The sequence below is a fragment of the Cebus imitator genome, unplaced genomic scaffold (genome assembly GCF_001604975.1).
Source record: "Cebus imitator isolate Cc_AM_T3 unplaced genomic scaffold, Cebus_imitator-1.0 Scaffold20, whole genome shotgun sequence".
NCBI lineage: Eukaryota > Metazoa > Chordata > Mammalia > Primates > Cebidae > Cebus > Cebus imitator.
In genome coordinates, this window is record NW_016107335.1 from 4,730,812 (window position 1) to 4,757,179 (window position 26,368).

At 45.9% G+C, this 26,368-nt stretch overlaps 1 protein-coding gene across 4 annotated transcripts in view; it reads right to left on the reverse strand.

The window, feature by feature from the left end:
- Positions 1-26,368, reverse strand: part of DPP6 (dipeptidyl peptidase like 6) — a 1,123,726-nt gene that overhangs the window by 563,017 nt on the left and 534,341 nt on the right. The window contains exon 1 of one of the 4 annotated variants that reach the window (XM_017519781.2): positions 10,927-11,368. The exons of the other annotated variants lie outside the window; for them this stretch is intronic. Coding sequence (XP_017375270.1) covers positions 10,927-10,983 — 57 coding nt within the window. The 5' untranslated portion in view covers positions 10,984-11,368. Of the gene's footprint in view, positions 1-10,926; positions 11,369-26,368 lie in introns of those variants that run through there. 4 annotated transcript variants of the gene reach the window in all.

Genomic DNA, 26,368 nt, shown 5'->3' on the forward strand with positions numbered 1-26,368 from the left:
TGGTGGCTGCGGTGAATAGTTGATGCTTCTGTGGTAGAGAAATGTTTTTGAGTAGGACAGGTGACAGAGTGTTGGGGAAGGAAGAGTGGCCGTGACACTTTGAATGACAGGGAAAGCAAGGTGAGTTAGCAATTCAGAGGGCGATTTGATGTCTCTCTAGGGCTCCGAAAATTTGATTCATTTGTTCAATAGTTCATTTGATGAATAAATAGTAAAACCACAGACCCTCAACTCAATAGAGGAGCTTTAGAGAAGAGGATGCAATTCATTCACTCACTGATTGATTTAGCACACAAATAAGTGCGTCACCATTGTGCTTGGTACCAGAGATACAACAAGTAACACAGCATGCATTATGTCCTTCAGAAGTTTATATGTGTGTGTCAAGGGAAGAAACAGGAGGTACCATATTAAAGTCTTGAGGTCATCAATACTTGGGGGTGTTAGTCAAACTGCCCCCAATGGAGGAAGAACACACTCATGCATCCCAGGCTGAGGCCACCATGTGGTTGAGGATAGAACCATATTCCTTAGCCTTTTATCACCCGACGTCAATCACAGGTCCATCATCCACCACTTCTGGGATCTCCTGCTCATCGCTCCCTGACCACTCTCCCCCAGCCATGCTCCAGCCTCTCACATGCACTGTGCCTCCCTAGCACAGCCCCCAGAGCTGATAGCTGCTGGTCAATGCCTATGTAAGCTCTGAGCACTGAGGACATTCCTACTGATGCGTCTTAAAACTGTGCTAGCTTGCTGGGGACCACAGTGACAACAGAGACACTCAATCTGGAGTCCACAGACAGAAATGAAGGGGATGTGAACCTTAGGAACTCAAAATATTATGGGGCTTTTTCTGGCGAGCAGGCTTACAGCTTTCATCAGATCCTCAGAAGAGTTAATAAGCAGGATAGTTTTGGTTCATTTTAAGCTTGTGAGCAAATAAAATTTCCAGATGTTTCAACATCTGAAGCCCTGCTGGGCCAAACCCCAACGTGAGCAGGTGGTGCCCTGGGATTGTTCTCCCTCACACTCCCATCTTCCCACACCTGCTGTATAACTACTATCTTTGAGGTTGTTCAGCTGTAAGATGAGATTGAAAATTAACTACCGCATACTTCCAAAGCATGAATAATTTATTAATTGTTGCTTACTTTTAAAAATTGGTAAACAATGGTAACATCCTCATTATTTTCCTTGTTTCAAAAAACAACTCATTAAATAACGAATTACTCAAATGTGACAGATTGCTACGAACAACCTCATGTACCCAGCACTGGTGCCATGAAAAGAACAAACGGCTGTGTTCATCCATGAGATGTGAAGACGAAAAACTGCAGTAGGTTTGATTTCCTTGGGGTACACAAACCTTTTCTTAACTGACCTCTAGGTGGGGATTTTTTAAACCACTCGTATTACCTAATTCCTTTATTTCCTTTGCAGTTTCCAGTTAACAGTTTTTGTGTTAATCTTCTTGGCATATTATATTCCCATGTTTCACTCAGGATTGATTTGAAGAAAAAAAAGGAGGAGGTTGTGTTCTGAATTTGCAACTCGCCAGCTGTATGACTTTGGTAATTTACTCAACCTCTCTGAGCTTGATTTTTCTCCTGTGTAAAATTAGACTGTTGAATTAGATGCGTGGTTTGTGAGCTGGGCTCCCACATGCTCTGGGGCTCTGCTGACATGTCTCAGGGACGCTGAGTTAGGGCATTCACCTCCTTCACATGCCATTCTTGGCTTGCTTCCTTTGGAAAAGGGGTTTACATCACTAAAACAAAAGTCCGAAAATCAAGAGGGTCTATAAGATGTCTTAAAAGTCAAACATTCTATGATTTTGTGGAACAACCCATTTTAAAAACGAACACACAAGCTCTGACCAAATGCTGAAAACAAGAAGATTCAAGTAGCATTGATATGTCAACATAACTGAAAAACAGTTTGAAATTTCCATGACAAGAATGGTATTTTGTGTTTCTGTGTTTTGCTTTTCACAGCAACAGTGTGACAGGAATTATCCTCATTTCACAGATACAGCATCAGTCCAGAATCGTCCAATGTCCCTCAGCTAGCAGGTAGAAGAGCTTCGATCAGAAGTCAGGGGCACCCACGCCAAAGCAAAGCAGTTCTCCCAACTGCCCTGTAAGTTGGCTATTGACAAGGCAAGGGTCAAGTTTTCCTCACCCCACCCCTAGTAATGAGCAGACAGAATTAACAAAATGCATTAAGGGAGCTTTTGAGACACTTCAGCTTCATGATTTTTAATGACAAAACAGTTCTTACCTGCCAAAGTTTTCTTATTGGTTAATCTCTTCTTTAATCAAGTCATATGTATCATATGACCTGGTGTTAGAGGCATGACGGACTGTTCATTTATCTGGCTCATCAAAATCAGAGCCAAAAATTATATTAATAATTATCTTGAGTCTTTCTAAATATTTCTTTCTCAGGCTATTCCAAGAAGTGCCATATATATGTGTGTGTGTGTGTGTGTGTGTGTGTGCGCGCGCGTGCGCACGCGCATATATATATATATATATATATATATATATATATGTGTGTATGCCATGTCTTAAAATATCTTGTTGCTTCTAGGTAGACTTGAATTTACTTGTGAAATAACAAACTCTTTTTGCTCTTTGAAAACCAGAAGTCTCTAGTCCATTTTTTCACCTATCGAAACATGCCTAGATTAAATAATCACATTCAAAAAATAAAATTTCGATGTCCAAGTCACTCCTCTGGTTTTATGTATTTCACAAACACCTGTTCTCTTAAGCAGGAGCCTCTTATGCCGAGTTCAGACTTCCTACCTCCCTTCTAGAAATTTACGAGCCCTTGCTCTCTTCCATTGTATGCTTTCCAAACACTTTCATAACATAGTTCCTGTTTCTGTTTTCCCAAACCATCTCCGTGTGCCCCTGGAGACACATTCTACCTTCCTTCAGCAGACTGCTGGCTGCCCTTTGGGTCCAGGCACCCTGGCTGGGGACTCTTCTGCTCTCTCCTGACCTTAAGCTATTCCCATCCAGCTCTCCTTTCCCCCTACCTTATGTCTCCCATTACCATTTATCAAAATAAAAAATCTTCCTTGGATGCAACATCTGCCTAATAAGTGGATGGGGTATTAGGCAAACTACTAAAATTAAAAATAGGTTTCCTTCCCTCTCCCACTCAGAGGCCTGATTTGATACACATACTTAGTGTCATCATTTTGGAATTCCCACAGTGAATGCTATAACAACTTCAAATATTCTAAGAAGAATTAAGAATTTCAAGAATCACTGCTTGAAAATAAAGAAAACTTTTTCATTAATTTGAAAACATACACCACTAGTATTCAAGACCATCTCTGTTGCATATTATTTCCAAAGGACAAAACATGGAATATATTTTGAATATTTTTCAGTTGTGATGTTACATCTTGTTTGTGGGTAGCCTCTTCAAAGGGTCTAACCAATCCTTTTAAGAGGATGAATTCCCATTATCTCCAAGAGAAATCATATGAGCACATCCAGAAGACTGACTTCGACCTTTTACAGTGTTTTGAGAGAGTCCCACCATCAGCAGAGTGTTCCCATTTTAATCAGCAGATCTGGCCTCTCTCCTACCACCGCACCCCCCACACACAGGCGCACATACAGATATTTTTTAGAAGCCTCTGTTCCAAATTAATAACTTGGCAGCTTGAGATGATGCTTGAGTCTCATGCAGTTTCACACTGGGGAAAGCAATTTTTCTGGAATTCTGGCAGGGGAAGTTAAATATCTTAAAAAATTGATCAGATACTAGTAAAGGAATAATATATAAATCGTCACTAAAAATTTGAGGAGTAAGACTTTATTACATCAGCAACGTGCAGCCTTCAGTGGAGGGCTGCATGCAGGATCCCCAGCCACCAGGATCAAAGGGGCCCACAACACTGACTCCACGCCTGTGCATATTATGGCAATTTTTCCTAAGAAGGAATCATTGCGCATTTCAACACTATTACCATAAAATCCTCCAGGATTTGAAAGCAGCAATGGTATCTGTAATCTGGTATTTGCCTGATACAAGACCAGCTCTAACATGAACACAAAATGGGCAGGTACCTCCAGGATGTGCATAGCCTATTGGTATTTAAGGGGGGCCAAGACTGTCCCCACTGTGACCTCACCTTAATTTTTCCTTAACGATGTGACTGAATATTTTTTCTTCCATTTGGTCTTGCCACAACGTTATACCTAAAATTTCCACCATTAATAATTCCATTGGGTTTTTATCACCAATAGCTACTGTTGAAATTACAAATGCTCTCAGGAAGGTGATGCATGACACCCGCCTTACGCTTTTTGGCTTTTAATGATTGCATTTGTCTCAGTCATTGAGTAAGGCCCAGGTGGAACGGCACATGGGGCAGTTTTGATAGAAAAAGTCAAGTATGAGCAAACGGCGCTAAACCATGGATACCAGCAGAGATTAAAGGCCTACCTGGGACGTGGCAGTAAAGAGTCTTGAAAGGGGCTGGGCTAAGTGGCTCATGCCTGTAATCCCAGCACTTTGGGAGGCTGAGGCAGGCAGATCACAAGGTCAAGAGATTGAGACCATCCTAGCCAATATGGTGAAACCCCAACTCTACTAAAAATACAAAAATTAGCCAGGCATGGTGGCCGGATTACGTGGTGCTGTAATCCCAGCTACTCAGGAGTCTGAGGCAGGAGAATTGCTTGAACCCGGGGGGTGGAGGCTGCAGTGAGCCAAGATTGCACCACTGCACTCCAGCCTGAGTGACACAGTGAGACTCTATTCAATCAATCGATCAATCGATCGATTAATCAATAATAAGAGTCCTGAAAGGCCAACAACAAATGGGGATGGGAACAGGATGGAGAATAAACTTTCTGGATTTGATCATGCTGCCTAGGCTGTGTGTGTTGACACCTCTCAACTCCCCACTTCAAGAAACATACTCTATCAAAGTCAGGAAAGACTTTGGGATATCAACCACATGCAGAACTGCACCAACCAACAGGATTGTGATTTACATCCCACCCACATTTTCTTTCTTTTGGAGACGTGGTTTCACTCCATTGTCCAGGCTGGAGTTCAGTGGTATGATCACAGCTTACTGCAACCTAGACCTCCCTGGGCTCAGGTGATTCTCCTACCTCACCTCCCGAGTAGCTCAGACAACAGACATGTACCACCACCATGTCTGGCTAATTTTTCCATTTTTTGTAGACACGAAGCTTCACCATGTTACCCAGGCTGGTCTCAAACCCCTAAGCTCCAGCAATCCTTCCTCCTCAGTGTGCCAAAGTGCTGGGATTGCAGGTGTGAGCCACTGCACCCGGCACCCCATGCAAACTGACATGGTTACCTAGTCCCATGATTTAAGGCTATGTGGTAACCAAACCTACATCTTCAAATAAAACCATTTTAGTTCATTTTGTTTTTCCAAACAGTGTCTGAAACAAGATGATACATCCTCTACCTGTCCAATCTTTTTTAAGCAAGGACATCAAACAACCATTGATCTATCAAATCTTATACAGAACCACTTTCTCCCCAAATTAGATTCTCTTCCTCATTTTTAGAACCCTGGATCCACAGACTCTCTCTGCCCCCTCTTGCTCAATGACAGAGGGTGAACAATGCCTACTGCAAAACTAGATTACTTAGTGCCAAACACAGGCACAGCCTGTTTCCATCAAAGATCCTAACTCTACAATTCCCAATGAGGCTGAGATGGTGACTGTTGGTTACTACAAGTGATTAGCATCTTAACACTTTCCACGTGCACACCGGAGCGAAGATGTTTTGGTGAAGGTTAATCCACCCTCCAGCCCTCAGGTGTTCTCCATGCAGCATTTGATGGTCATGACTACACCTGCCCTGGTAACCTCAGTATCGAGAATGAGGGGCAGAATTCGGTTTAACAGAATGTCAGAGTAAAATAACACAATGCATTTAATGCACAGAGACAGCATTAAAAAAAAAAAAAAACACTGTTTCCATTGTTTTGAATTTGGGCTGCACCAAAAGCCAATCTGGGTATCATTCGTCCTTGCCCACCTCCAAGTACTGCCTTTGCTCCCAATTATCTGGACTTGCATTTGGTGTAAGAAATGGCACTCACTGAACCACAGCTTTTAGTAGGTTGGTGACATGAATCCCAAAAGGCTGGGAAATACCTGTCGTTTCTCAGGGCAGAACCCGTGCTGGCCTCAAGCTAGTTGCTTTCTTGCTTCCTCATCACGTTATCTTAGGTGACAAAGAGAGACATCCCTCCTCTGAGGACGGCACTGCACCAGCTAAGCTCTTTCCCTGCCCCTAAGACTCCACGCTGCTCCCTGTCAGCTCAAGGACCCACTCTGGTGTTCCCACCAGGGAGCTCTGGTTCTCGACCTGCTTTCTCTAGGATATCCAATGCTTCCGAGTTCTCCCCTCAAATCCTCCACACGTCGGCCTAGTTTGCAGCCAAACCCCACCCTTCTTTCTCCTGGCTCTGGAAGTTCATGAGTCCTAGATGTATTTCCACACAATCCTAAGAACCTGGTGTTTCTATTCTTTGTATTCTTTGGCAAGTTTTCCTCCAAGTTTTCTTTTTATCCAGAGAGTCTTAGATAATGTAGACCATGCACAGATGGAATTTCACTTCCGTGAGTACGGCTGCTGCATCCAACGTCCTGGTGAACTGTGAAAGTGCTGCCAATGCCACCCGATGCCCTTTTGGAACTGCGAAAGGACCACCTTCCCTATTGGGACTTACCAATAGTTATGTGTACTTCCTAATATCGAAGATTGTTTTTCTGTGTTTATTTTCACTTCTTTTTTTCCTGTTACCATATTTATCTTAAATATGGATGTCTCACATTGCCTTTTCCTTTTAATGTGGTTACGTAAAAAATTTAACTCTCATAATGGTCAAAGCCAGATCCTCTCTTTCAGCAACTACTGCAAGAAGCAACAAGATCAAATGCAAAGAGCAGTGGACAAGAACATTAGAAATCCTCTCGCAGAGCCATTACCTATGTGCCCTTCTGGGAGACCACCTAACCTCTCTCAAAATTCACATGCATTTTAATGTCCACTCTATGGAATCTGTTGTTCATAAAATTCTACTCATTTCAAAAAGTTATTCTGTAATGTATATGTCCAGACAGATAATTTAACCTATCAGTTAATACTAGGTCCTGGGGCTCATAATTTAATAGAAGAGCAGACACATTGGGGATTATCTATTAGGATTTGTGCAACTTGCAGAAAACTGAGAAGCAACAAAAACAGCAGTCACGTATAGAAGGTGTGATGAGAACTGCTGATTTTAAGGTCTAAGGAAGTTAAAGATGTGACCGAACTTAACATATAACCAAAGATCCAAGTTAGCCAATGGAATGTAAGATATTTCCATGTGAGAGGGGGCTTTTGTGGAGACCTTTTAAGGAAAGGCATATTCTCACACATCTGTGAGGTTCCTGAGCACAAGAGCATGAGCTAGGACTCAGGGGTACATTTCCAACCCTGATTTTGTGACACCTGAGGTGTGTATGTGTGTGGTTGTTCATGTGTGTGCATGAGCGTGACTGTGCATGTGACTGTTCATGCGTGTAATATGTGTGCATACACATCCACACATACATACTCATGCACAGAACATGCATTTTGCTCAAATATTAAGCAGAGATAAAAACTTTGGGCAAAAATGTGTCCTGACTCATTGCAAGCAGATGGAATTAATTTTTGTGTCTTCTCTTAATAGCATTACTGATCACTGCTTTTTCATATTAAATCGTTTGAAATGGAGATAGTATGTAAATAAATGTGTACTTTTATTTATGTTAAGGTAAAAAAACCCTTAATTTGTTTTCTAAAGAAGAGTTTCATTTGCTTGTGAGAATATAGCAAATCGAAGCCAACCCCGCCTGAGCGTTTTTTCTGGGTCCCTCCCCAGGCTTCACTCTGTGCGGGAGCAGAGATCAGGTGCAGCCAATGCTAATGGCATTTTCACCGGGGAGTCTCAGTATTACCTGATTGGCTTCAGAGCCAAAGGACCAACTCAGTTCATTCAGATGCAAGTACATGTTGCTTCCAAATATCTCTGGGTGTGCAATACTTCATTTAAAAATAAACTTTAGCATCTCCAAAGAGAAAGAGAAATGGTCCCCTAGAAGCCAATTCTGCTTGTTACTCTGGCTCGTTTATTCAGCATCCTTTAAAAAACGAACAAAAAATCCCAAAATGCTTTTTACATATTTACCTATTTTTAGCACATTTCTTAGCAAACAAAGTGGGAAAAAAAATCTGTAACTAATAGGTAAAATCATTTGGTTTTTTTTTTCTAATTTCCCCCTTAATTTGTGGCCATTCTCGGCACACAAAAGTCATTTCCACCCACCATCCATATGCCTGGCTTCCAACTACCAAGGCTGGTAGAGAAACTCACTTTCCTCTGTTCACTTACTAAGAAGTAATGGGTAGTCTAGCGCAGTAGCCAAACAGCTGTACAGGATGCTGGAGACAGCATCAGGCTCCATTCAGTCCCAGTTCTCTGATTAACGCCTCACAAGATGAGGATGTGAGGTGCCGCTGAGTTTCTCCTCAGAATCAGCACTTGGCGATTTGGAGGCAGTCATCGAGTTAGTACAGTTTAATGATCCCCTGCTTCAAAACCAAACCACAAAGCAGCAATCCTCTCTTCCTCACTCTCAAAGAACTTAAAAAAATAAAAAAGGAACATACTCCTTTTCCCTGTTCTCCCTACACATTCCTACCAGCCTGGGAATACAGGTATCCCAAAAGCGTCATTAGCAACAAGAAAATAATAAAGAAGAATGGAGAACTCATTAAGAGTTCTGGAGTCTAAGCACACACAATAGTTTTAATGCCCTTGAAAAACTATATACAGTGCAGAGATAAGAGACAGTCTTCAGGGATTTTATTTTAGAATGTTATTTACCTCTTTATGTTCTAAGCAGTTTGTTAAGACCCTAGCTAAGGTACCCTTGAGGTATACATATTTTAAATGTGGGGTTGTCTTCCTCCGTCCCATCTGGCTTATCTTATCCCTGTTCATCTTACTTCACAGGGTGGGGTCTGTTAATTTTTCAGGGTCAAGGTGACACCCCTCTGAGTAGGGAGGAAAAGGAACTTCCCAACTGCATGGGATGAGGACAGCTGTGGCCATGGCTGCCTCTGGTCTTCAGTTTTATACCAGTTAAGGCTTCTCCAACGAACAGGTTCAAAGACATGAAATTTCCAATGATAAAAAGGGAAAAAATCAAACCAAGAGTTCACAGGTCCTCCAAAACCCACACCGCAATTAACTACTCCCACTCTCCTGGGATGCTAAGGTATCAGGCAAAATAAGGGCAAATTCGTGCCGGAAACAAGGGATTTCTTTTACATAACGCAGATTGGGCTTCTGACTCCCAGTCCTTGGGTGTCGACCTGTGAACAGCAATGGACTCTTTGATCATTATTACTTCTCTCCCATGGTCAGGGACGCTACCTGAGTCCTAGTGCGAGACTGAATGCCCAGCACACCCTTCCTTCATAACTAATGAGGGAGAGCGTAGTAAAAAGAAGCCCAGTTAATTACAGAATGCTAATTTAGTGTGGGCGTAGTTCCTTATTTAGCAAATATTCTGTAGAATTATTGAAAGGAGGGAGGTTTGGTTTGTCTGTTTTGAACCTGTCCAGCTATATGAGCACTGATAAGAATTTTCAGATGTCCGTATCTACAGAATCTTCTAACCAGATGAAATAAAACTTCATTTAACTTCTTTAGATGATGATGATGATGATGGTACTAATAAAATGGCCCCCCTTTTACCGATAAATGGGCTTTGGGAAATGACCCCCAGAAGGGAAATGACCCCAGTAAATACAGATCCAAAGTTGTCTGCCTGTGTGTCTCTGAAGAGTTGGCGTGGAATTCTGTCACACGATGTGCTGAGGAGGCTCTTCACCTTCCTGAACCCTAGAGAGGTCCCCTATCTTTGCCCCAGTGCTAGCAAATGAGATCCAGCAGCAACCCTAAAATAAATAGGAGAGACCAGCTTATGCTGTTGATTTACCACGCTTGAGCAAACTGCTTTGCAAATCCATCGGTATCCCCCAGGATCTATCTTAATGATCTGCCTGAGGTGAACTGAGCAATAATTAAAAGACAAGAACCCTCAAGATCTTCTAAGAGGGGAATTATGATGTCTACACGCGTGGTGAAGCGGCTGGCTGATTCACCTTTCCTCCCTCACCCCTGGAGCCTCTGCAGACCGTGGCCTCCTCAAGACTAGGCGAGTGGCCCCCCTGTGCCATGTGGAACCCATTCAGCCTTCCTGGTCCACAGCCAGCCCTTTAACCCTCCTCCTCAGCTGAGTCCTCCTTCGTGTCCCCACTATCCATCCTTCGGCTTCTCTAGCAGGGACAGTTTGCTCTTGAGGGAAGGAGGAGGAAAGGGCCACGAGGTATCTAAAGAAAAGTCCTTTCAACACAGCTCATTTTCTTTTGACTTGTCTTAGAACCAAAGCCGAGTCCTGTTGGAGGGTCAGAATACGCTGATTTTTTTTTGGCTACCCCGCTCTTCCTCCAAGTTACAAAGTACTAGTTGGGAACCTTCCCAGGGAACACGTTAGATGGGCGGCTCTGTAGAGGGAGGCCTTTGTCCAGAGGTGCTTCATATCAAGTTTACCTTGACAGAGGCTCCCCGCGCCTGCACCTGAAGCATCAAGCCGGGGAGGGGAGCGGCAGACTCCGGTAGCACCCAGCACTTCGTGTCTCTTCCCAGCTTGGTGGCCCAGGGGGCTACAGTCATAAAGCAATCCCAAATACAACACTCTTCCAGAAATGCATATCCTCCGTCTCTGTCTCTCTCTCTCCCGCACACACATATGCATGCATGCAGACACGCGCGCGCACACGGACCCCCGAAAGCAGCATTACCTGCTCCTGCTGCTGCACGGATTTCCCCGAAGCGCTCGGCTCCTTGGCCGTGGTCATGGTGCGTCCGGGCGCTTCCCAGCACCGGGGCAGGTGGGCTCTGACGGCGAGCTGGGAGCCCCCGGAGTCCGAGCGGTAGGGTGAGGAGGAGTGTGATTTCAGTCCATACTTCCGAAATCACAAGGCTATTTTGGGGAGGGCGGAGGGGGAGGGTGGGCAGACGAGCCGAGTTTGCTCTTTAAAGGCGAGCAGCAGCGCGGGGATCCGAGGGAGGAAGCTGCCGCGGCTTGGTGGGGCTGCTCCAATTAGCAACAGCCTCTGCAATCGCCACAGAAACAATGAGAACTGCTTAGCAACCGGCAAGTGGCGGCTGGGTGCAGGAAGGGGACCCGAGTGGTGCGCGCGGCCTCCCCGCCCGCCTCCCGGCCCGGCGAGCACGGCGCATGCTCCGCTCGGCGGGGCTGGGGAGGAGGTGGGGAGGGGGCCGGGGTTGGGGCTGGGGCTGGGGCCGGGGAGGGGGCCGGGGCCGGGGCCGGGGCCACGGAGGCCGCCACTGCCCGGGAGACCCCGCGCCCGCAGCCACGGCCTCGGTCACCGCATCCGTCAGGGCCCCGCGCCGCGCCCGGGTGTCTGAACCTGAGGCCCCCGCATCCGGGCGCGCCTGACCCCGCGCCTACCTGGGCTGCGGGCAGGGGTGGCCCCAGGAGGGATGCCCTTTGTTTTTTTCTTGCTGCAAAGTGTCTGATGGGTGTTGGAGAAGGAAGGGGTCTGGGATCACGGGAGGCAGGCAGCGTTTGTTTGCCCAGTGGGTTTGCCAGGAACACTGGTTGTTGAAACCTTGGCCTTTATTTTCCTTAAAATTCGGAAAACTTAATGCTCCATCGTTAGAGTCAAAGAATCTACATTTCTCTAAGAAAATCAACCAGGACCTCAAGGGTGTTTGTCCTTTAAAAGAAAGACAAGAAGGAAAAAAAAAAAAAAAAAAAGCCCAAGCCAGTCAGTCTGATGACCTTACAGAAACATGAGGGCTCCCCACTGTGTCCTGAGCTCAAGGAGAAAGAGACAAAGCAGGAGTTCGCCTGTCTGGCCCTCCCCGCCTGACCCACGTGCCCTGGCCCCTGCCAGGCTCCCTGCACCTGAGCAGACAGTTAGTGGGTAGCGGGGAAATGCAGGTGGCAACTCTAAGGAGCCTGCAATTAGCCAGTCATTTGCAGGTGGGAGTTTCTCCCGGCCCTCCAGAAGCTCAGAACTCAGTGCCCAGAGCCTGGCACTGCTCCTCTGCAGTCCCAGCCAGCGTGTGGCCAAGCTCTCTGTTGATGCTTTTCCCACTCCTGGTCTGGAACCCCTACTTTCACCCATTGGCTCTTGGTCACAGGCATTCACTGGCCTAAGAGTTTAGCCATTTGTTTATACAGGGAACTCTCAATACTAAAGTCCTTCAGGCCAGGGCCTGAATTGATTGCTCTAGTGTTTGCACCTCTGTGACGCCCAATATGGTTCCTTACAGAAAAGAGGCCAGCTAGACATGTTTCCATTTAAAAGGTGGTGAAGATTTCCCCTTGTTCAGCCCCTGTCCAATGCCCAGCTCTGCTTCCCACCCCATCATTTTACAAAAACAAACCAATAAGCAAAACGCAAGGCACTGTGTGCTTCTTTGGAATCAATGGCTGAATCCAAATCATGGCAGAGTGGCTGGTCACCTCGACTGTGGCCTGAACTTCATCCTGGTCTGGGTACTTATTTGGCACAGACTCTACGACATCTGGGTGGATGGCTGGTAGCTTGCATGGTTCAGCTGGGAGTAAAGAAATGACAACCCCTGTGAAACGCTTGCCACGTGTATGGCTGTGTGTTCTTCCTTGGTTGCACAGGTTTAGACTCCTGCATGGGACAGGGAGGTCCAGGGGTGGGTACAGCAGTGGTATCAATTTCCAGCTTGTCTGTATGACCCTGCCTACTGGGATGCTAGGAACCTAAGTTCTCATCAGTGTTGGTAGGAGGGACTGGGCCAGGCCAAGCAAGGCTGGCAGGCCCTCAGAGGGTCTTCCTACAGTCACAGGTTCTTCAGTAGAAGGTCCCTTCCTGGTTACACCTTTGGCCCCAGGAGCCACTGCAGTGTGAGGTCCCTGAGCAAATTTGTCATGGAGGCCCCAGCAGTCAAGTAAACAGGGGCTCAGAAGGAAGGGCTGTGTAGCCAGGTGAGCACTCTCTCCTCACACACCTGAAATGCAGTTGACCCCTGGAGGACCTCAGTCATAAGGGAAACCACAGCACCTGCCTTAAAGTAGACCTGGCCGGGTGCAGTGGCAACCACCTGTAATCCCAACACTTTGGGAGGCCGAGGCGGGCAGATCACCTGAGGTTGGGAGTTCGAGACCAGCCTGACCAACATGGAGAAACCCCATCTCTGCTAAAAACAAAAACAAAATTAGCTGGGTGTGGTGGCACATGTCACATGCCTGTAATCCCAGCTACTTGCGAGGCTGAGGCAGGAGAATCCCTTGAACTAGAAGGTTGCAGTGAGCTGAGATTGCGCCATTGCACTCCAGCCTGGGCAACAAGAGTGAAACTCTGTCTCCAAAAAAAGCAAAAAGTAATCTGCACAGTTTCAGCCTCAGAGTTGCTCAGGACCTCAGATTACCCCGTCTTCCCGACACTCCTCTTAAACCTAAAGCCCCAGGAGTGGGTCAAATGTTGAGCCCCCATCTGTTCACATCTCAGGAAGGACTAGTTGCTCACCCACTGAGGCCTTGGGCTCAACCCAGGAGTGATACCAGGAGGCAGACAGCAGACGGGAAGGTTTCCTTCCCTGATTCCAGGGCCCCTGACCTAAACCCTAAACTGAGGAGAGGTACCTCGGGGATGATCAGCCATGTGTGGTGGGGAATCCATGTGGGTCGGTCCCATTTTACCTCTCAGTAAAGAGCTTAAAATATCTTTTACACCTAAACAAATATGGATAGAGGGCAAAGTCTGTGGATATTTGTAAGGTGATACATGATCCTTCAAAGGAATGTCCTGCTGGGGTCAGATTGCTTGGACTTTGACCAGCCAGGCCCCACGGCTCCCCACCTCCCCCACTCATCTACTCTGTCATTCACCCATCTGTCAGCAGGAGCCTCCAGGTGGGGAAGTTCAGGAATTGCTGGTGGAGAGCCAGGCCAGGTTGTGCCGCTCAGTATCTTTTCTTGGAACATTCTGGTACTAGCTTCTCAGCTGCCCACCTTTTTACATACTTGACTTTGACTGTTTTTAAAAACAAAAGAGCGGGATATCCTGCCATTTGCGACAGCGTGGATGAACCTGGAGGAAAGATGCCAAGAGAAACGAGCTAGGCACAGAACAAACGCTGCATGGTTCCAGTTCTATGAGGCATCTAAAGCAGCCAGATTCATGGAGGCAAAAGGAACAGGCTAGTGGTTGCCTGGGACTGGTAGGAGGGGAGGTGTGGAGTTGCTAATTAAAAGGCATCAAGTCTTAATTAGGTGAGACGGATAAGCTAGACAGGTCTGTACAACCTGGTACCTACAGATTACTTGCACACTAAAAATCCTTTAAGAGGGTCGATCTCCTATTAAGTGTTCTTACTACAATGAAATAGAACAGCCTTTTATTCATATTTTAAAATTAATCAGTATCCCTCCAGAGAACAAACACGGTACTTACACGTTTATCCTCTCAAGCTAAGGGTGATTGCTTATTACTGCAAATACAGACAGGCCTGTCTTTCATTGGAGATCAAAACTAAATCCACCTGGGCATTATCAGTGCCATCATCTAGAGCTCCTTGGTCAAAGGGAAGGTTAACAACTGGCAGATACAGGACGTGTTATCCCCTGAAGTTGTATGGACCAAGAGAAAATACAAGACTTTACAGATACCTTTCTAGAAAGCAGCATCTGTAAATATGGTTTTCAGTAACGACGGACTGGGAAAGCAACTCAGAGAAGAGTTTAGGATGAATCTAGTAGGGCCAAGGGTGCAGAAAGAGAACCACTGCATTCCTTTCCCAGTGTCTGGCACAGAAGAGGTGCTCAATGAATCCTGACTTGGCAGCAGACATACTTAGCAAAGAAAGACACTAAATGCTCACCTGCCCTTAAAAGTAACAATGACAATGGCCAAGCTACCTGCAGCAGTATAAGTGTTAGATGGCTAAAATCTGCCCTCACAGCCCCAGCAACTCTATGAGGCAGACCATTATTTCCCTCATTTTACAAGTGAGGAAATTGATATTCAGAAAATTTACTATGAAACCCAAGGTCACTCAGAGTAAGTCACGTAAAACGGAGCTTGAACTTTGCCAGTCTAGACCCTTCACCACCATGTAACATTGCCTGTGTGTGTCTGTGTCCTAATCTCTCTTCTTATAAGGACATCAGCCATATTAAAGTAAGGTCCACCCATAGGACCTCATTTTAACTTGATTTACCCCTTTAAAGACCATATCTCCAAGTATAATCACATTCTGAAGCACTGGGCATTAAGACTTCAACAAGTGGCTTTTTGGAGGACACAACAGCCCATAACAATGATTACTATCCCCATTTCACTTATGAGGGAAGCGAGGCTTGAAATGATAAGAAACTCTTCCAAGTTCACGGTCAGCAGAAAATGGCAGCGTTGGCATCCATATCCAAATGTTTGATCCAAACCCTTGCCCCAACCCCCCACACACATACACACGTCCTGTGTCTCTTCAGACCCTTCCAAAGTGCTTGGGTGGGAGAGCCAGCCCCATATTCTCCAAACAAGATTAAGACGTCTCAAGTCATGTCTGTCTACTACAGCTTCTGCTGAGAAACAGGCAGCTCAAGGGGGTCTTGCTATGACCTTAACTCTGGGCCAGTGCCTCCCTTTGTGTCTAGGAAGAGTCCAATTTGATGGAGCACAAGTACTGTGCAGGGAGCAACTTGGAGAAAGTGCTGTTGTGCCTCCCTGGTGAAGGCTCCTTGTGTCTGTGAGTAAAAGCACTTCCCAAGTACTCTCACGGCAACCAATAAACACACTTAGCAAAGAATGCACCAGGGCTTGATGCTCAGCCAAGACAGCACTTCTCTGTGCTCGCTGGGCATGGGTACCCCACGGAGCCTGGCGGAGCATGGTGGCAGGCCCACCTGCCAACCAGGAACTCCGGCAGCCACTTGTCTTGCCATGCTATTTACCTCCCACTCCCAGGGGCACTTTTGCCCAATGCTATTAGCAGTCTCAGATACCTGCAAGCAGCCTCACAGATGGATTTGAGGTGCAATCAGTCATACGCAGGTGCACCTGAAGACAGGCTTTTTCACTTGGGAAAGCCAATCCAGCTTTAGCCACTCTCTCCCCTCCAGATGTGTCTAAGTGGGGCTGCTGGCAGAGGCACAGCTAATTAGGTTTGTGTGTAGCCGTGCAGGCCTGCATCCCCTGCAGCCTGAGGCCATGTCTCACTCTTCTGATTTATACTCACCTTGCCCCAAGTAGCCAGTCAGCTGCAGTGGCTTTGTTTTAAGTATTGTTTAATCAACAAGTGTTTATCCAGGACCTACTATGTGCAGTCAAAACCCCTATAAGAAACAGGCATGCTTGCTGATTGGTTGAAGGAAGGTAGAAATCAAAATGTTTTTAAAGGGTGAGCTGTGATGATTTTGGATTGTAAGTCTTTACCAACTGTGAGTAACTTACAGTTCCCTAAAAGTAAAAATGAATGTGGAGCAGCAGGGTATGCTTCTTCTGGACTCAGGCCAGGATCCAAAGAAACTAGTTGGAAAAAAAAAAAAAAATTTTTTTTTTCAACATACACTAACAAACACGGAAAAAGACCAAGGCGGGGGTGGGACGGCGGGTGAGTTTTCTAGCCTGAGGACCCGCTTTCCAACCATCAGCCACGTCAGGTGCACTGTCACCTCTGACATTTCCACTAGAAATCTCCATCTCCAATTGAGGAGTTCTCTCTGCATTTGGAGGCTTGTTTGGGTTTGGTTTTCTCTTGCACGCCCATGACTTAAATGCTGATGTTCCTGGAAGCTGCCAGATCTGTGTGGTCAGTGCTCACGGGGCAAGGAGCCATGGGCAGCCCAAATGCCAGCAGCTCTTTGAGGGGAAAGGTTTGGGAAGACAGAGGAGAGGCTTGAGGAAGAGACATAAAGTGCACCGAAAATGGACCCAAATCACCTGTGAGCCCCTGGTAAACCTCACTGGGGGAGGAAGAAGTCTCCGAAGCCAAATTCAATTCTCCTCAGCTTGTGGAACACATTTATCTTGTGCCCAGTAATGTAACTCTAGGGAATTAGTTCTCGTTCAGTAAGAATGTCTCAAAGAAGAGCCAAGGCGAGTTGGTGTGAGCAGGAAGGCCAAGGGTCTCACAGATGAGAACACAGGCCAGAACCAGGCCCAACAAGCAAGGCTGAACGTCTGGGCCCATTTTGCCCACACTTTAAATTATTGCTCCCCAGACGGGAGAGTCAACTTGACTCAAAGGCTGTCCCTCCCCCATGCTTCCAGAGGAAGAGTTTCCTCTTGGGAGTATCAACCAAGGGAGCCGCAGGGGCCACAGCTCTGCCTCCCAGCAGGGCATGGACGGTGAGGGATGGCTGGGACAGAGTTCCCAAAGGCCTAAGCCCCTCATTGCCTTCACCCCATGCTTCAGGCACTGTTGCTGGAGGAATGATGCAATGTTTCTTCTTTGGTTACAAGAACACTGGTACATCTCTGAACTAGAAGTGGGAAAAGGCGAGAGTCACACTCAGGTGATCTGGGGCTTCCTTCATTTTAAATTGTTTCTTTATTTGTAAGAAAAATAAGAATCTGGAGATGCAACAAGACCACAGACACATCCCTTCTGGGTAGTCCAATGTCTGCCCTTCCATGTCCCTTCTCTGGTGTCTCTGTAATATTGCAATGCTGTGGATAAGGAAGTACATCCCCACTGCCCAGAGCCCTCTCAATGAATGGGCTGCACATGCAGCAAGAGTCTTGAGAGACACAGAACCAATAGTGTGTGTGTGCGTGCATGTGTGTGCGTGCGTGCATGTATGTGTGTGTGTATGTGTGTGCGTGTGTTTGCATATGTATGTGTGCATGTATGTGTGCGTGTGTATGTATGTGTGCGTGTGTGTTTGCATATGTGTGTGCATGTGTGTGAGTGCATGTGTGTGCGTATGTGTGTGCGTGCATGTTTGCATGTGTGTGTGCGTGTGTGCGTACATGTGTGTGTGCATGTGTGTGTGCATGTGTATGCGTGCGTGCATGTATGTGTGTGTGCGTGTTTGCATGTGTGTGTGCGTACGTGTGTGCGTGCGTGCGCATGCGCGTGTGTGTGCATGCGTGCATGTGTATGTGTGTGCGTGCACGTGTGTGCATACGTGTGTGTGCATGCATGTTGTGTGTGTGCGTGCGTGTGTGTGTGTGCATGTGTGTGTGGAGAGAGAAACAGATGACATATTTTTAAAGAATGGGCTTCAGGACTGTGGATTGTTGGGCCGGCAGATGTGAAGTCTGCAGGGCAGGGCTGCTGGCTGGAGACCCAGGGAAGAGTTGGGATGGTGGGATGAAGGCCGTCTGGAGGCAGAATCCCTTCCTCCCTGAAAGACCTCCTTATTTTCTCCTAAAGCCTTCAACTAATCAACTGAGGCACCCCCCCACCCCCCATGGTAGACAGGAACCTGCTCTACTCCATTTTTGCTAACTGAATTATTAATCACATCTTCAAAACAAAACTCCACAGCAATATGTCGACAGGGTACCCTGTGCAAGGCACTGTTCTTTTAGGTTTTCTGGCATGCGCCACCAAGCCAAAGTTGATACAGTACAAGTCCTTCTTCTGTTTTATGTTCATATTACCCTAATCCATTGTGTTCAGAGTGTCCTCCTGAAGAGACAGCAGAGAACACTGGGAAGAAACAGTAGCTGGTTTGTCTTATTGGACCTACAATATTTATGTTGATTTCTAGATGTAGCAAGTGCATGAGCATCTAAACAAGGGTAGGCAAACCAGAGCCCGTGGGCCACACCTGGGCCCCTTCTTATTTTGTAAATAAAGTTTTATTGGAACACAGCTATGCTCATTCACTATATACTGTCTAACGGCTGCCTTTGTATTACAACAGCAGAGGTGACAGGTGTAACCAAGGCCACGTGGCCTGTAAAGTATAAAATATTTACTACCTGGCTCTTTGCAGAAAGAGTTTGCCTACCCCTGGTCTACAGCAACTCTGTTACATGTCAGGTAAAGGCAGGCCATTTTACTCAGTATCACAATTCAGTTAAAAAAAACTTCCAATGTTAAAGTAGGCTATCCCTCACCCTCCAAAAGGAAAAATAAGAGAAAAAAATGGAACCTAATACATTTCACAACCAACCTAGCAGACATGGCTTTCAGGAATGAAGAGGTTTTCACTGCTTAAGGCAGTACACCTCCCACATGGCTCATCAGCGTGTATCTCCTTTCTTGTCTACAGTGAACTGAGACTGACTGATGGATCCATCCATGGTTAAACGTGTGGATCCTAGCTGCATCGTCTCCAAATAACACAGCAAGTTTCATCAAACAGGGTTCAGTGCCCAGTTCCAAGGAACTAGAATGTCCTACAGACTGGGGAAATACTGAAAGCATTCAAAGAGTTCACCAAATCCACACCCACTGTCACTTAGAATACGTGTTCAGATGTGTGTGTTTGAATAACAGATGCATCCTGTGCGGTCCTCGGGATTCAAGGAATTCTAGTATATGTAACATGGGGAGGCTTTTCATCTTTTCTCTTCCTAATAGGCACTTCCGCTAATCATCATAAACCTTCTTGACAAGATAAAGGTAATCACAGGGCTGCCCCTAAGGCTGTTGCTTTTCCTGGAAGCCAAGGATGCAGGAGGCTGGGCCTGAGACCTCCCGTCCAGCTGCCTGGGAAGCCAGTGGCTTTGTGTTTACTGAGAAACTGCTATGTGCCAGCTGCTTTATATATAAAGTCAGGAAGTCTTCTCTCACTGTCTCACCATCTAATAGAAGAAGGAAACTTGTAAATGTCTCTTGGTCCTATCTTAAGAATTACAAGAAGATAGACTATGGAGATAGTGTGGAGGGAAGCTGGGTGTCTGTCCTCATGAAACAGGCTGGATGCACGCCATGCAATGCTAAGCAGCAATTCGAAGCAGTGGCTAGGTATACACAAAGCAATAAGAAATGGATTATTCCTCTGTGTACACAGAGGAACATGGAGGGACCATAAACACAGTACTTAAGAAAAAAAGAGGGATATAAATATAAATGTAAATATGCACAAAACACAGAAGGCATCCATGTATAAACTCAGACCATTTAACAAAAAACACATTTATACAAAAATGTGTTTTGCAAAAACACATACAAACCAAAAGCTACCCATCAAACATAATATCATGTGTGCTGATGGTGGGGAGGGGAAGGAGAGGGGATTATGATGGAAATAAGGAAAAAGGAAGTGAGGGAAGGAGGAAGAAAGGATGGCGGTTCTTGCTACGACCATTGATGCTGATGTGCTGTGAACTCCCCTCTCTAAATCTGCTCCCTCACTGGAAATGAGGGTAGAGAAAACCAAAGTAAACTGTACCGAGGGCCCTCTGCAGCCCTGCGTTATCATACCATCTTATCTAACCTTCACAACAATCCTAGGAAGGAATTTATAGATATGAAAATGGGGGCTTACAGGAAATGGATAATTGGTCCAAGGTCACACAGACAGTTGTCTGACTGATAGCTCGGGTGTAAATCCCATATCTAACTCTCAGTCTGTACAATCTGTACTAACACCACACTCCCTAAATGAGGTGTTCCCTAAGTGGCCCTCCAGCTCATGTCTTTGCCCCAGCTTTGGGCCGGTGGCCTCTGGGCAATCATGAGAAGAGACCAAATGCAATACTAACAGTGTGACAGCTTGAAAAACTTGTTTTGAAATTCTCATGTTTCACTGCAAAGTGGCTTGCTTTCATTCAGGTTGTTTTGCTTCTCATGTCTAGCCATGCACAGTTTCACACCTTTGAATGCATCTGCAGAGCATGGGTGCGCTGGCACAGGTAGGTCTGCCCCCAGGCTGGCCCTCAATGGCATGGCACTGCCATGCTCCTCCTTGGGTACCTCCTATCATCAGATGACTTTGGTGGTGGCAGTGTGACAGATGCCTTGTTTATGTTTTTTAATGGTTCCAGGTGACATTTCTAGGGCTGTCTGCTCAGATGGAACTTGGTATCAGCTGTGGAACTAGCCCACACGTGGTTTGGGGAACACGTGCCAGGGTGGGTGATGCCGATGTTTCCTCTTCCATGCTGTCTTCAATGGCCTTTAGGGAAGGGTATTCCAAAGAATCCCCCTGGCTGGGGTTCCGTGTCCTCTTCTTCTTTTCCCAGAAAGAAACTCTGCTCCCCTCTGTGCCTTCTGGGCTAGACCTCACTGCTTAGCAACAGGATTGGGGTCAGGAAAGATTTTCACACCCACATAGGAGAATGTCTTATGTAAACTACCCGCCCCCAGCCTTTACGTGCTCATACTTCATTCTCAACATGAAATACGTGAGTAAACACACCCATGCAGAAAATTGCAGAGAAGGATCAGTTCATACAATCCCTACTGGCCAAGTTTGCAACACATACATGACTTGGCCCTGGGGAGTCGTGTAAATGAAAATGTAGATGGCGTCAAGGTAGGCCACTGAAAACTTGTGATATGTATAAGCAATGGAAATCTAGAACACTTGGCATCTTCTCCTAGAAGGCATGATCAAAGACACCAGCCCCAGCCCCACTCCCAACTCCTTCCATCTGATGAGCTCCTAATCATTCTTTAGTTCCCTGTGCAAATGTCACCTCCTACCCAAGGCTTGTGTGAAGTTCTTGTTACCTTAGAGCCTCACTGACCTCTTCTCTGCCTGGCCTTACCTGTGAGTTTCTCCACGGCAGGGGCCAGGTAAGATGAAGGAAGGAATGAGCTTTGAAGCCAGAATAATTTCTTGTTTGCAAATCTCAGGTCCTTTCATTTGCTGGCTATGTGCACCGGAGTTAATGAAATAAAAACTGTGTAAAGCAATGGACACGCAGTAGGGACTCCATCACTGGCTGTCTCATGGCTAGGCTGAGGTCTCCTTAAGGGAAAGGCTTATTCATCTTTGCATCCCCAGCACTTAGCACATAGGAAGCAACAAAACAATGAGTGTATCAGGGAAAGAACTTTTGGAAAACCTGAGTGTCACCTAGATGAAAATCAGGAGACAAGAGTATCTCCATGTGACACACTCAGATAGGTCAGAACCAGTTCAGTCATTTTAGGTAACTCATCATCTGCAAAGCAATGCAGACAGAATCACAACGCACAGAGCTTCTCATAGAACCTCGCAGGGTGGTATGGTCACAGGTCATGAATAACTGAAAGACATTGACATGAACTAGACAATACTTATGTAGGGTGCCCTGGGAGAATGGAAACCGATTCAGCAGAAAGAAATGTGGGCCAAAATGACTCAGCCAGATGTTTCCAAACTGTGCCAGGGAAACCTTTCCTCGGCTGCCAGGAGGAAGGAGTTGGTGGGGGGAGACTGCCTAGAATTTGGGGCTCCATTTCCACCCTGCCCCTTTCTCACCCTTCAGCCCACATAGCTCCGCTTTTATCTCCTTCATGGGAGCTACAGTCATCAGAACAAAGAGCTCCACGGCTTAAAACACTTGGGGATCACTGAATCCTACGCGGCAGATGAGCACTTCTGAAAGGAGAAAGGATGAAAAGGAGGAGAGGTGACCACTGAAGCGAAGACTTCTTACATGTTAGAAGCCAAAGATGAAATACCGGTGGAAGCCAGATTCCACCATTCATCAGACAGGCAAAAGCGTTACCTGTGACTTCTATCTTAAGTGTTTCTTTTGCTGAAAATTAAAACTAGGTGAAAGTCATTAGGAAATACAGCCCAGCCTATCAAATTTTTTAAAAAAGAATATTTCCTAAATGACGTAATAAATGAGATATAGAATGGGAAGTCAGAATTGCCACCAATCCCCACAAGAAATATAAAAACACCAAATGAAGACAACTACCTTAGATCATTTTTAAAGCCCAGGGTTTCTATTCTGAAATTACTTTAATCTGTCCTTTATTGTGTAAACCAGTGTTAAAAGAGAGAAAGCAGAATACAATAAAAAATTAGTGGATGACGCTCTAAAGAAAGGAATTGTTTTGTGAAACTTTTGTGAAATAGGATGTCACTGTGCTAAGTTCTATAGGAAATCAAAAGGGACATTCTGCCTGCCCGTGAATCCATGATTCCTTTCAATCTAAAGTATTTCTCTCCCCTTTTAAGAACGTTCAGATCCTTTGGCTGACTTTCTGAAGTTGACACCACAGCCAACTCCTTCAGCAACCTCAGGTTCCAGCCCTTGTTAACTTCCCATTTTCAACATATTTATTTGTAAAATATGCCAAATTGCCAAATCAACCCCCGGGCTTTTGTGCAATGGGAAAAAGCACATCTGAAATGAATTTGTTTCATAGTGAATTATGTGTCTTTACAAACAGGCTCAGACAAATGCTGACAGATTGCCCTTGAACTGAACATAGTACGCTGGGAAATTAGCCTTGTGTGCACCAGATCCCAGAAAAGGTGTAAGACTGAAACCCAGAAGATGATTGATGAGTCCTCAAAGCCCACCCTGCGTGGGATAACAGAGAACAGTCGCTAGGGTAAAACTTGTGGGGACCAGAAAACCTCCAATTCCAGTCTATTTTCCTCGTCTAGACTTCAAAATCGCAATTAGGTTTTTATCCTTTGTCGGCAGTGCCATTCATAAAACTGTTGATAACAGATGCAGCTGACACAAGGCAAAAGAGTGCCATATCCCTATATTGACCTGGTTTTGAGAATCTGTCAATGGATCAAGTTAACAAAGAGTAAGGACTAACCTGAAGAGATTCAGGAAGATGGTTCTGTCTTTTCCATTTTCTCTCCTCATCTGCTTTCAGACGCCCCCTAATCCTTCAGATTAACTGGCCCCCTGATGTGTCTAGATTCCTGCTGTACCTCTGAAAGGGAATGAAGCGGATACACTCCTTTTTTCTGCGGTATTAAGATGGAATATGCTTTTCTTCTCTGAAATGTTTAGGCCCTAATAGGAAACACCTAAAGTGTCCATGGCTAGGTTCATTCTGATCGGTAGCTCGCCTTTGCACATCCTTCTTACGACAAGATGAGAACATGGTAAATCACGGTTGACTGGTTCCAGGCCTGACCCAAGAACCCCCAATCTGTAGCCAAAAATTCCACATGAAGAAATGAGTCAGGCCAATCTCATTTTCCCTTTTAGGAACCTGAACTTAGAAACTCAGGAGTCTGTTTGTGGTTAGCAGGACAGACTGAAGCCTGAAAGCACAGGAGGGAGAGTCTAGGCTGTGAGGATGCAGCCATCACAAAGCAGCGTCCGTTGGCAATGCACCTTCCAGAGGCAGCAAGAGAAGAGGTGGGAGCGAGCGTGGGAACCAGCTGGCAAGAACCCAGAAGGAAGCAATGCCCCACTGATGCCGGAGTTGGGCCCGGGAGTGGTCTTGGTTCCTGGAGACTCACCAGTTTCACTTCTAGGGGTGGGGGTGTCCTTACAATCACTTCTTTCATTCAGAGATAACTGAAAGTCAACTTCCCTTTGTGCAACGAAAACTATCCAACGAAAGCAGTTTTGAGGTTCATGCAAACTCAGAGACCTCCATTTCGAGCCCAAGCTGGTTTCTAGTGTAATGCGGAGGTGATGGCGATGGGTAAATTAAAGTTGCCAGCAGGACCCAGTGGGGATTTACAAGGCCAGGATCCACCTGAGTGACCCTCTTGTCTCCGGGGTCGGAAGGAACTCATACGGGATTGCTTTTGGAGGGGAATGGAACCAGGTCAGGATCTGAAGTCCAGCATTTTATTTGCAACATCCTGAGACTTTCCACTTCACCTGAAATGAGAGATGGTTATTGGATTCCACCTTTCTTTGGTCTCTTGTTTAATTCCCATATTGGGCATCTATCATATGCCAGTTCCTAGACACTGGGGAAGGTCTGTCCATACAGGACAGCCCCTGGCTTTGAAGGGCTCCAAGTTTGGTAAGAAGGCCAACAGGGCAACAAACAGACTCTCTCCAGATAAACACAGACGTGTGCAGAGGAAGAGCAAGGGACCTGCGATTCTAGAATGGCTTATGTAAGAAGCCTCGTGGGAACACCAGGGGCCGGTGGACTCAAGGAAAATGACTGCCACATGGAACATCAATAGAATGAGTCATGATCAACAAGGAATTTTTTTTTTTTTTTGAGACAGTTTTGATCTTGTCACCCAGGCTGGAGTGCAATGGCACAATCTCGGCTCACTGCAATCTCCGCCTCTAGGGTTCAAGGGATTCTCCTGCCTCAGTCTCTCTAAGATTCTGAGGAATTTTCAGGAATGTGCAGGCCTGGAGTGTAAGGCAGGGGGCTGGCAGGGAGCAGGGTGAAGGCTGAGATTGCCAAGGAGCCCACCTACGAAGGGAAACAATGTACCCTGCAAAAATAAAACCACGGGTAACTTTTCAGAGAGTAGAAGATGACCTGGCGCAGAGGTACCAGTTTAGGACATTTTGGGAGCAATCCAAGCAAGAAATAAGAAGTACTTGAAGTAAAACATTGGAGATGAATAAAAACTTAAAATTAAATGTATCAAGGTTTCATTGAGAGAAGATGCCAACCTATTACAATTTGCTTGTTTTCTTTAAAGACGTTTGGCTGCAGCAACATAAATAATTATCTTCAAGACTCGTAACAAGGCGTTGCCAACACGAGCAGCACCTGTCCCTTGCTTTATCTTTCATTCGTACTTTTTCCTGGCACTGCACTGTGCCCAGGTGTAACTTAATAATAAATGATTTTGTAATGATGGGAATAAATTGCAGTGATCACACCTTATTTATTTTTCAACATCCTTGCCCATCTCATCATTCCAGCAAGCATCACAGTTTCTCCAAAACCTTGTATTTCAACCTATGGGCTCCTTGGTTCCTTGTTTGATTTGGCCTCGTCCGCCTGGCTCATGGGACGAGTCTGGGTCACGGTTCAGGGAATCTAGGCTCATCCTCTATACCTGGCATAACTTCAGGGCTCCCATGGCCATCAGACGCTGAGGTGGGGGTGTTAGGCAAAAGACAAATAAATACATCAAAATTCAATGTGTAAAAATTAGTTATGCTCTCTGAAGTTGTGCAAAGAAGGTGGTCCTGCCTGGGTTTCACCGCAGGGCCTGCTACTGGTACACGCAGTTTGTGAGTTTCAGAGTTACCCTCACTTTCCAGGCTCACATTCTGTCCCACACTGGGCTTCATGGGGGAAAGGACCCGCCATCCTTGTTCACTGCTACCTTCCCGACACCTTACTTAGGGCTTAGCATAGAGGAGGTGCCCTCTAAATATCTACAGCCATGGAAGACATGCGAGGATTGAACCAGCTCAGTGG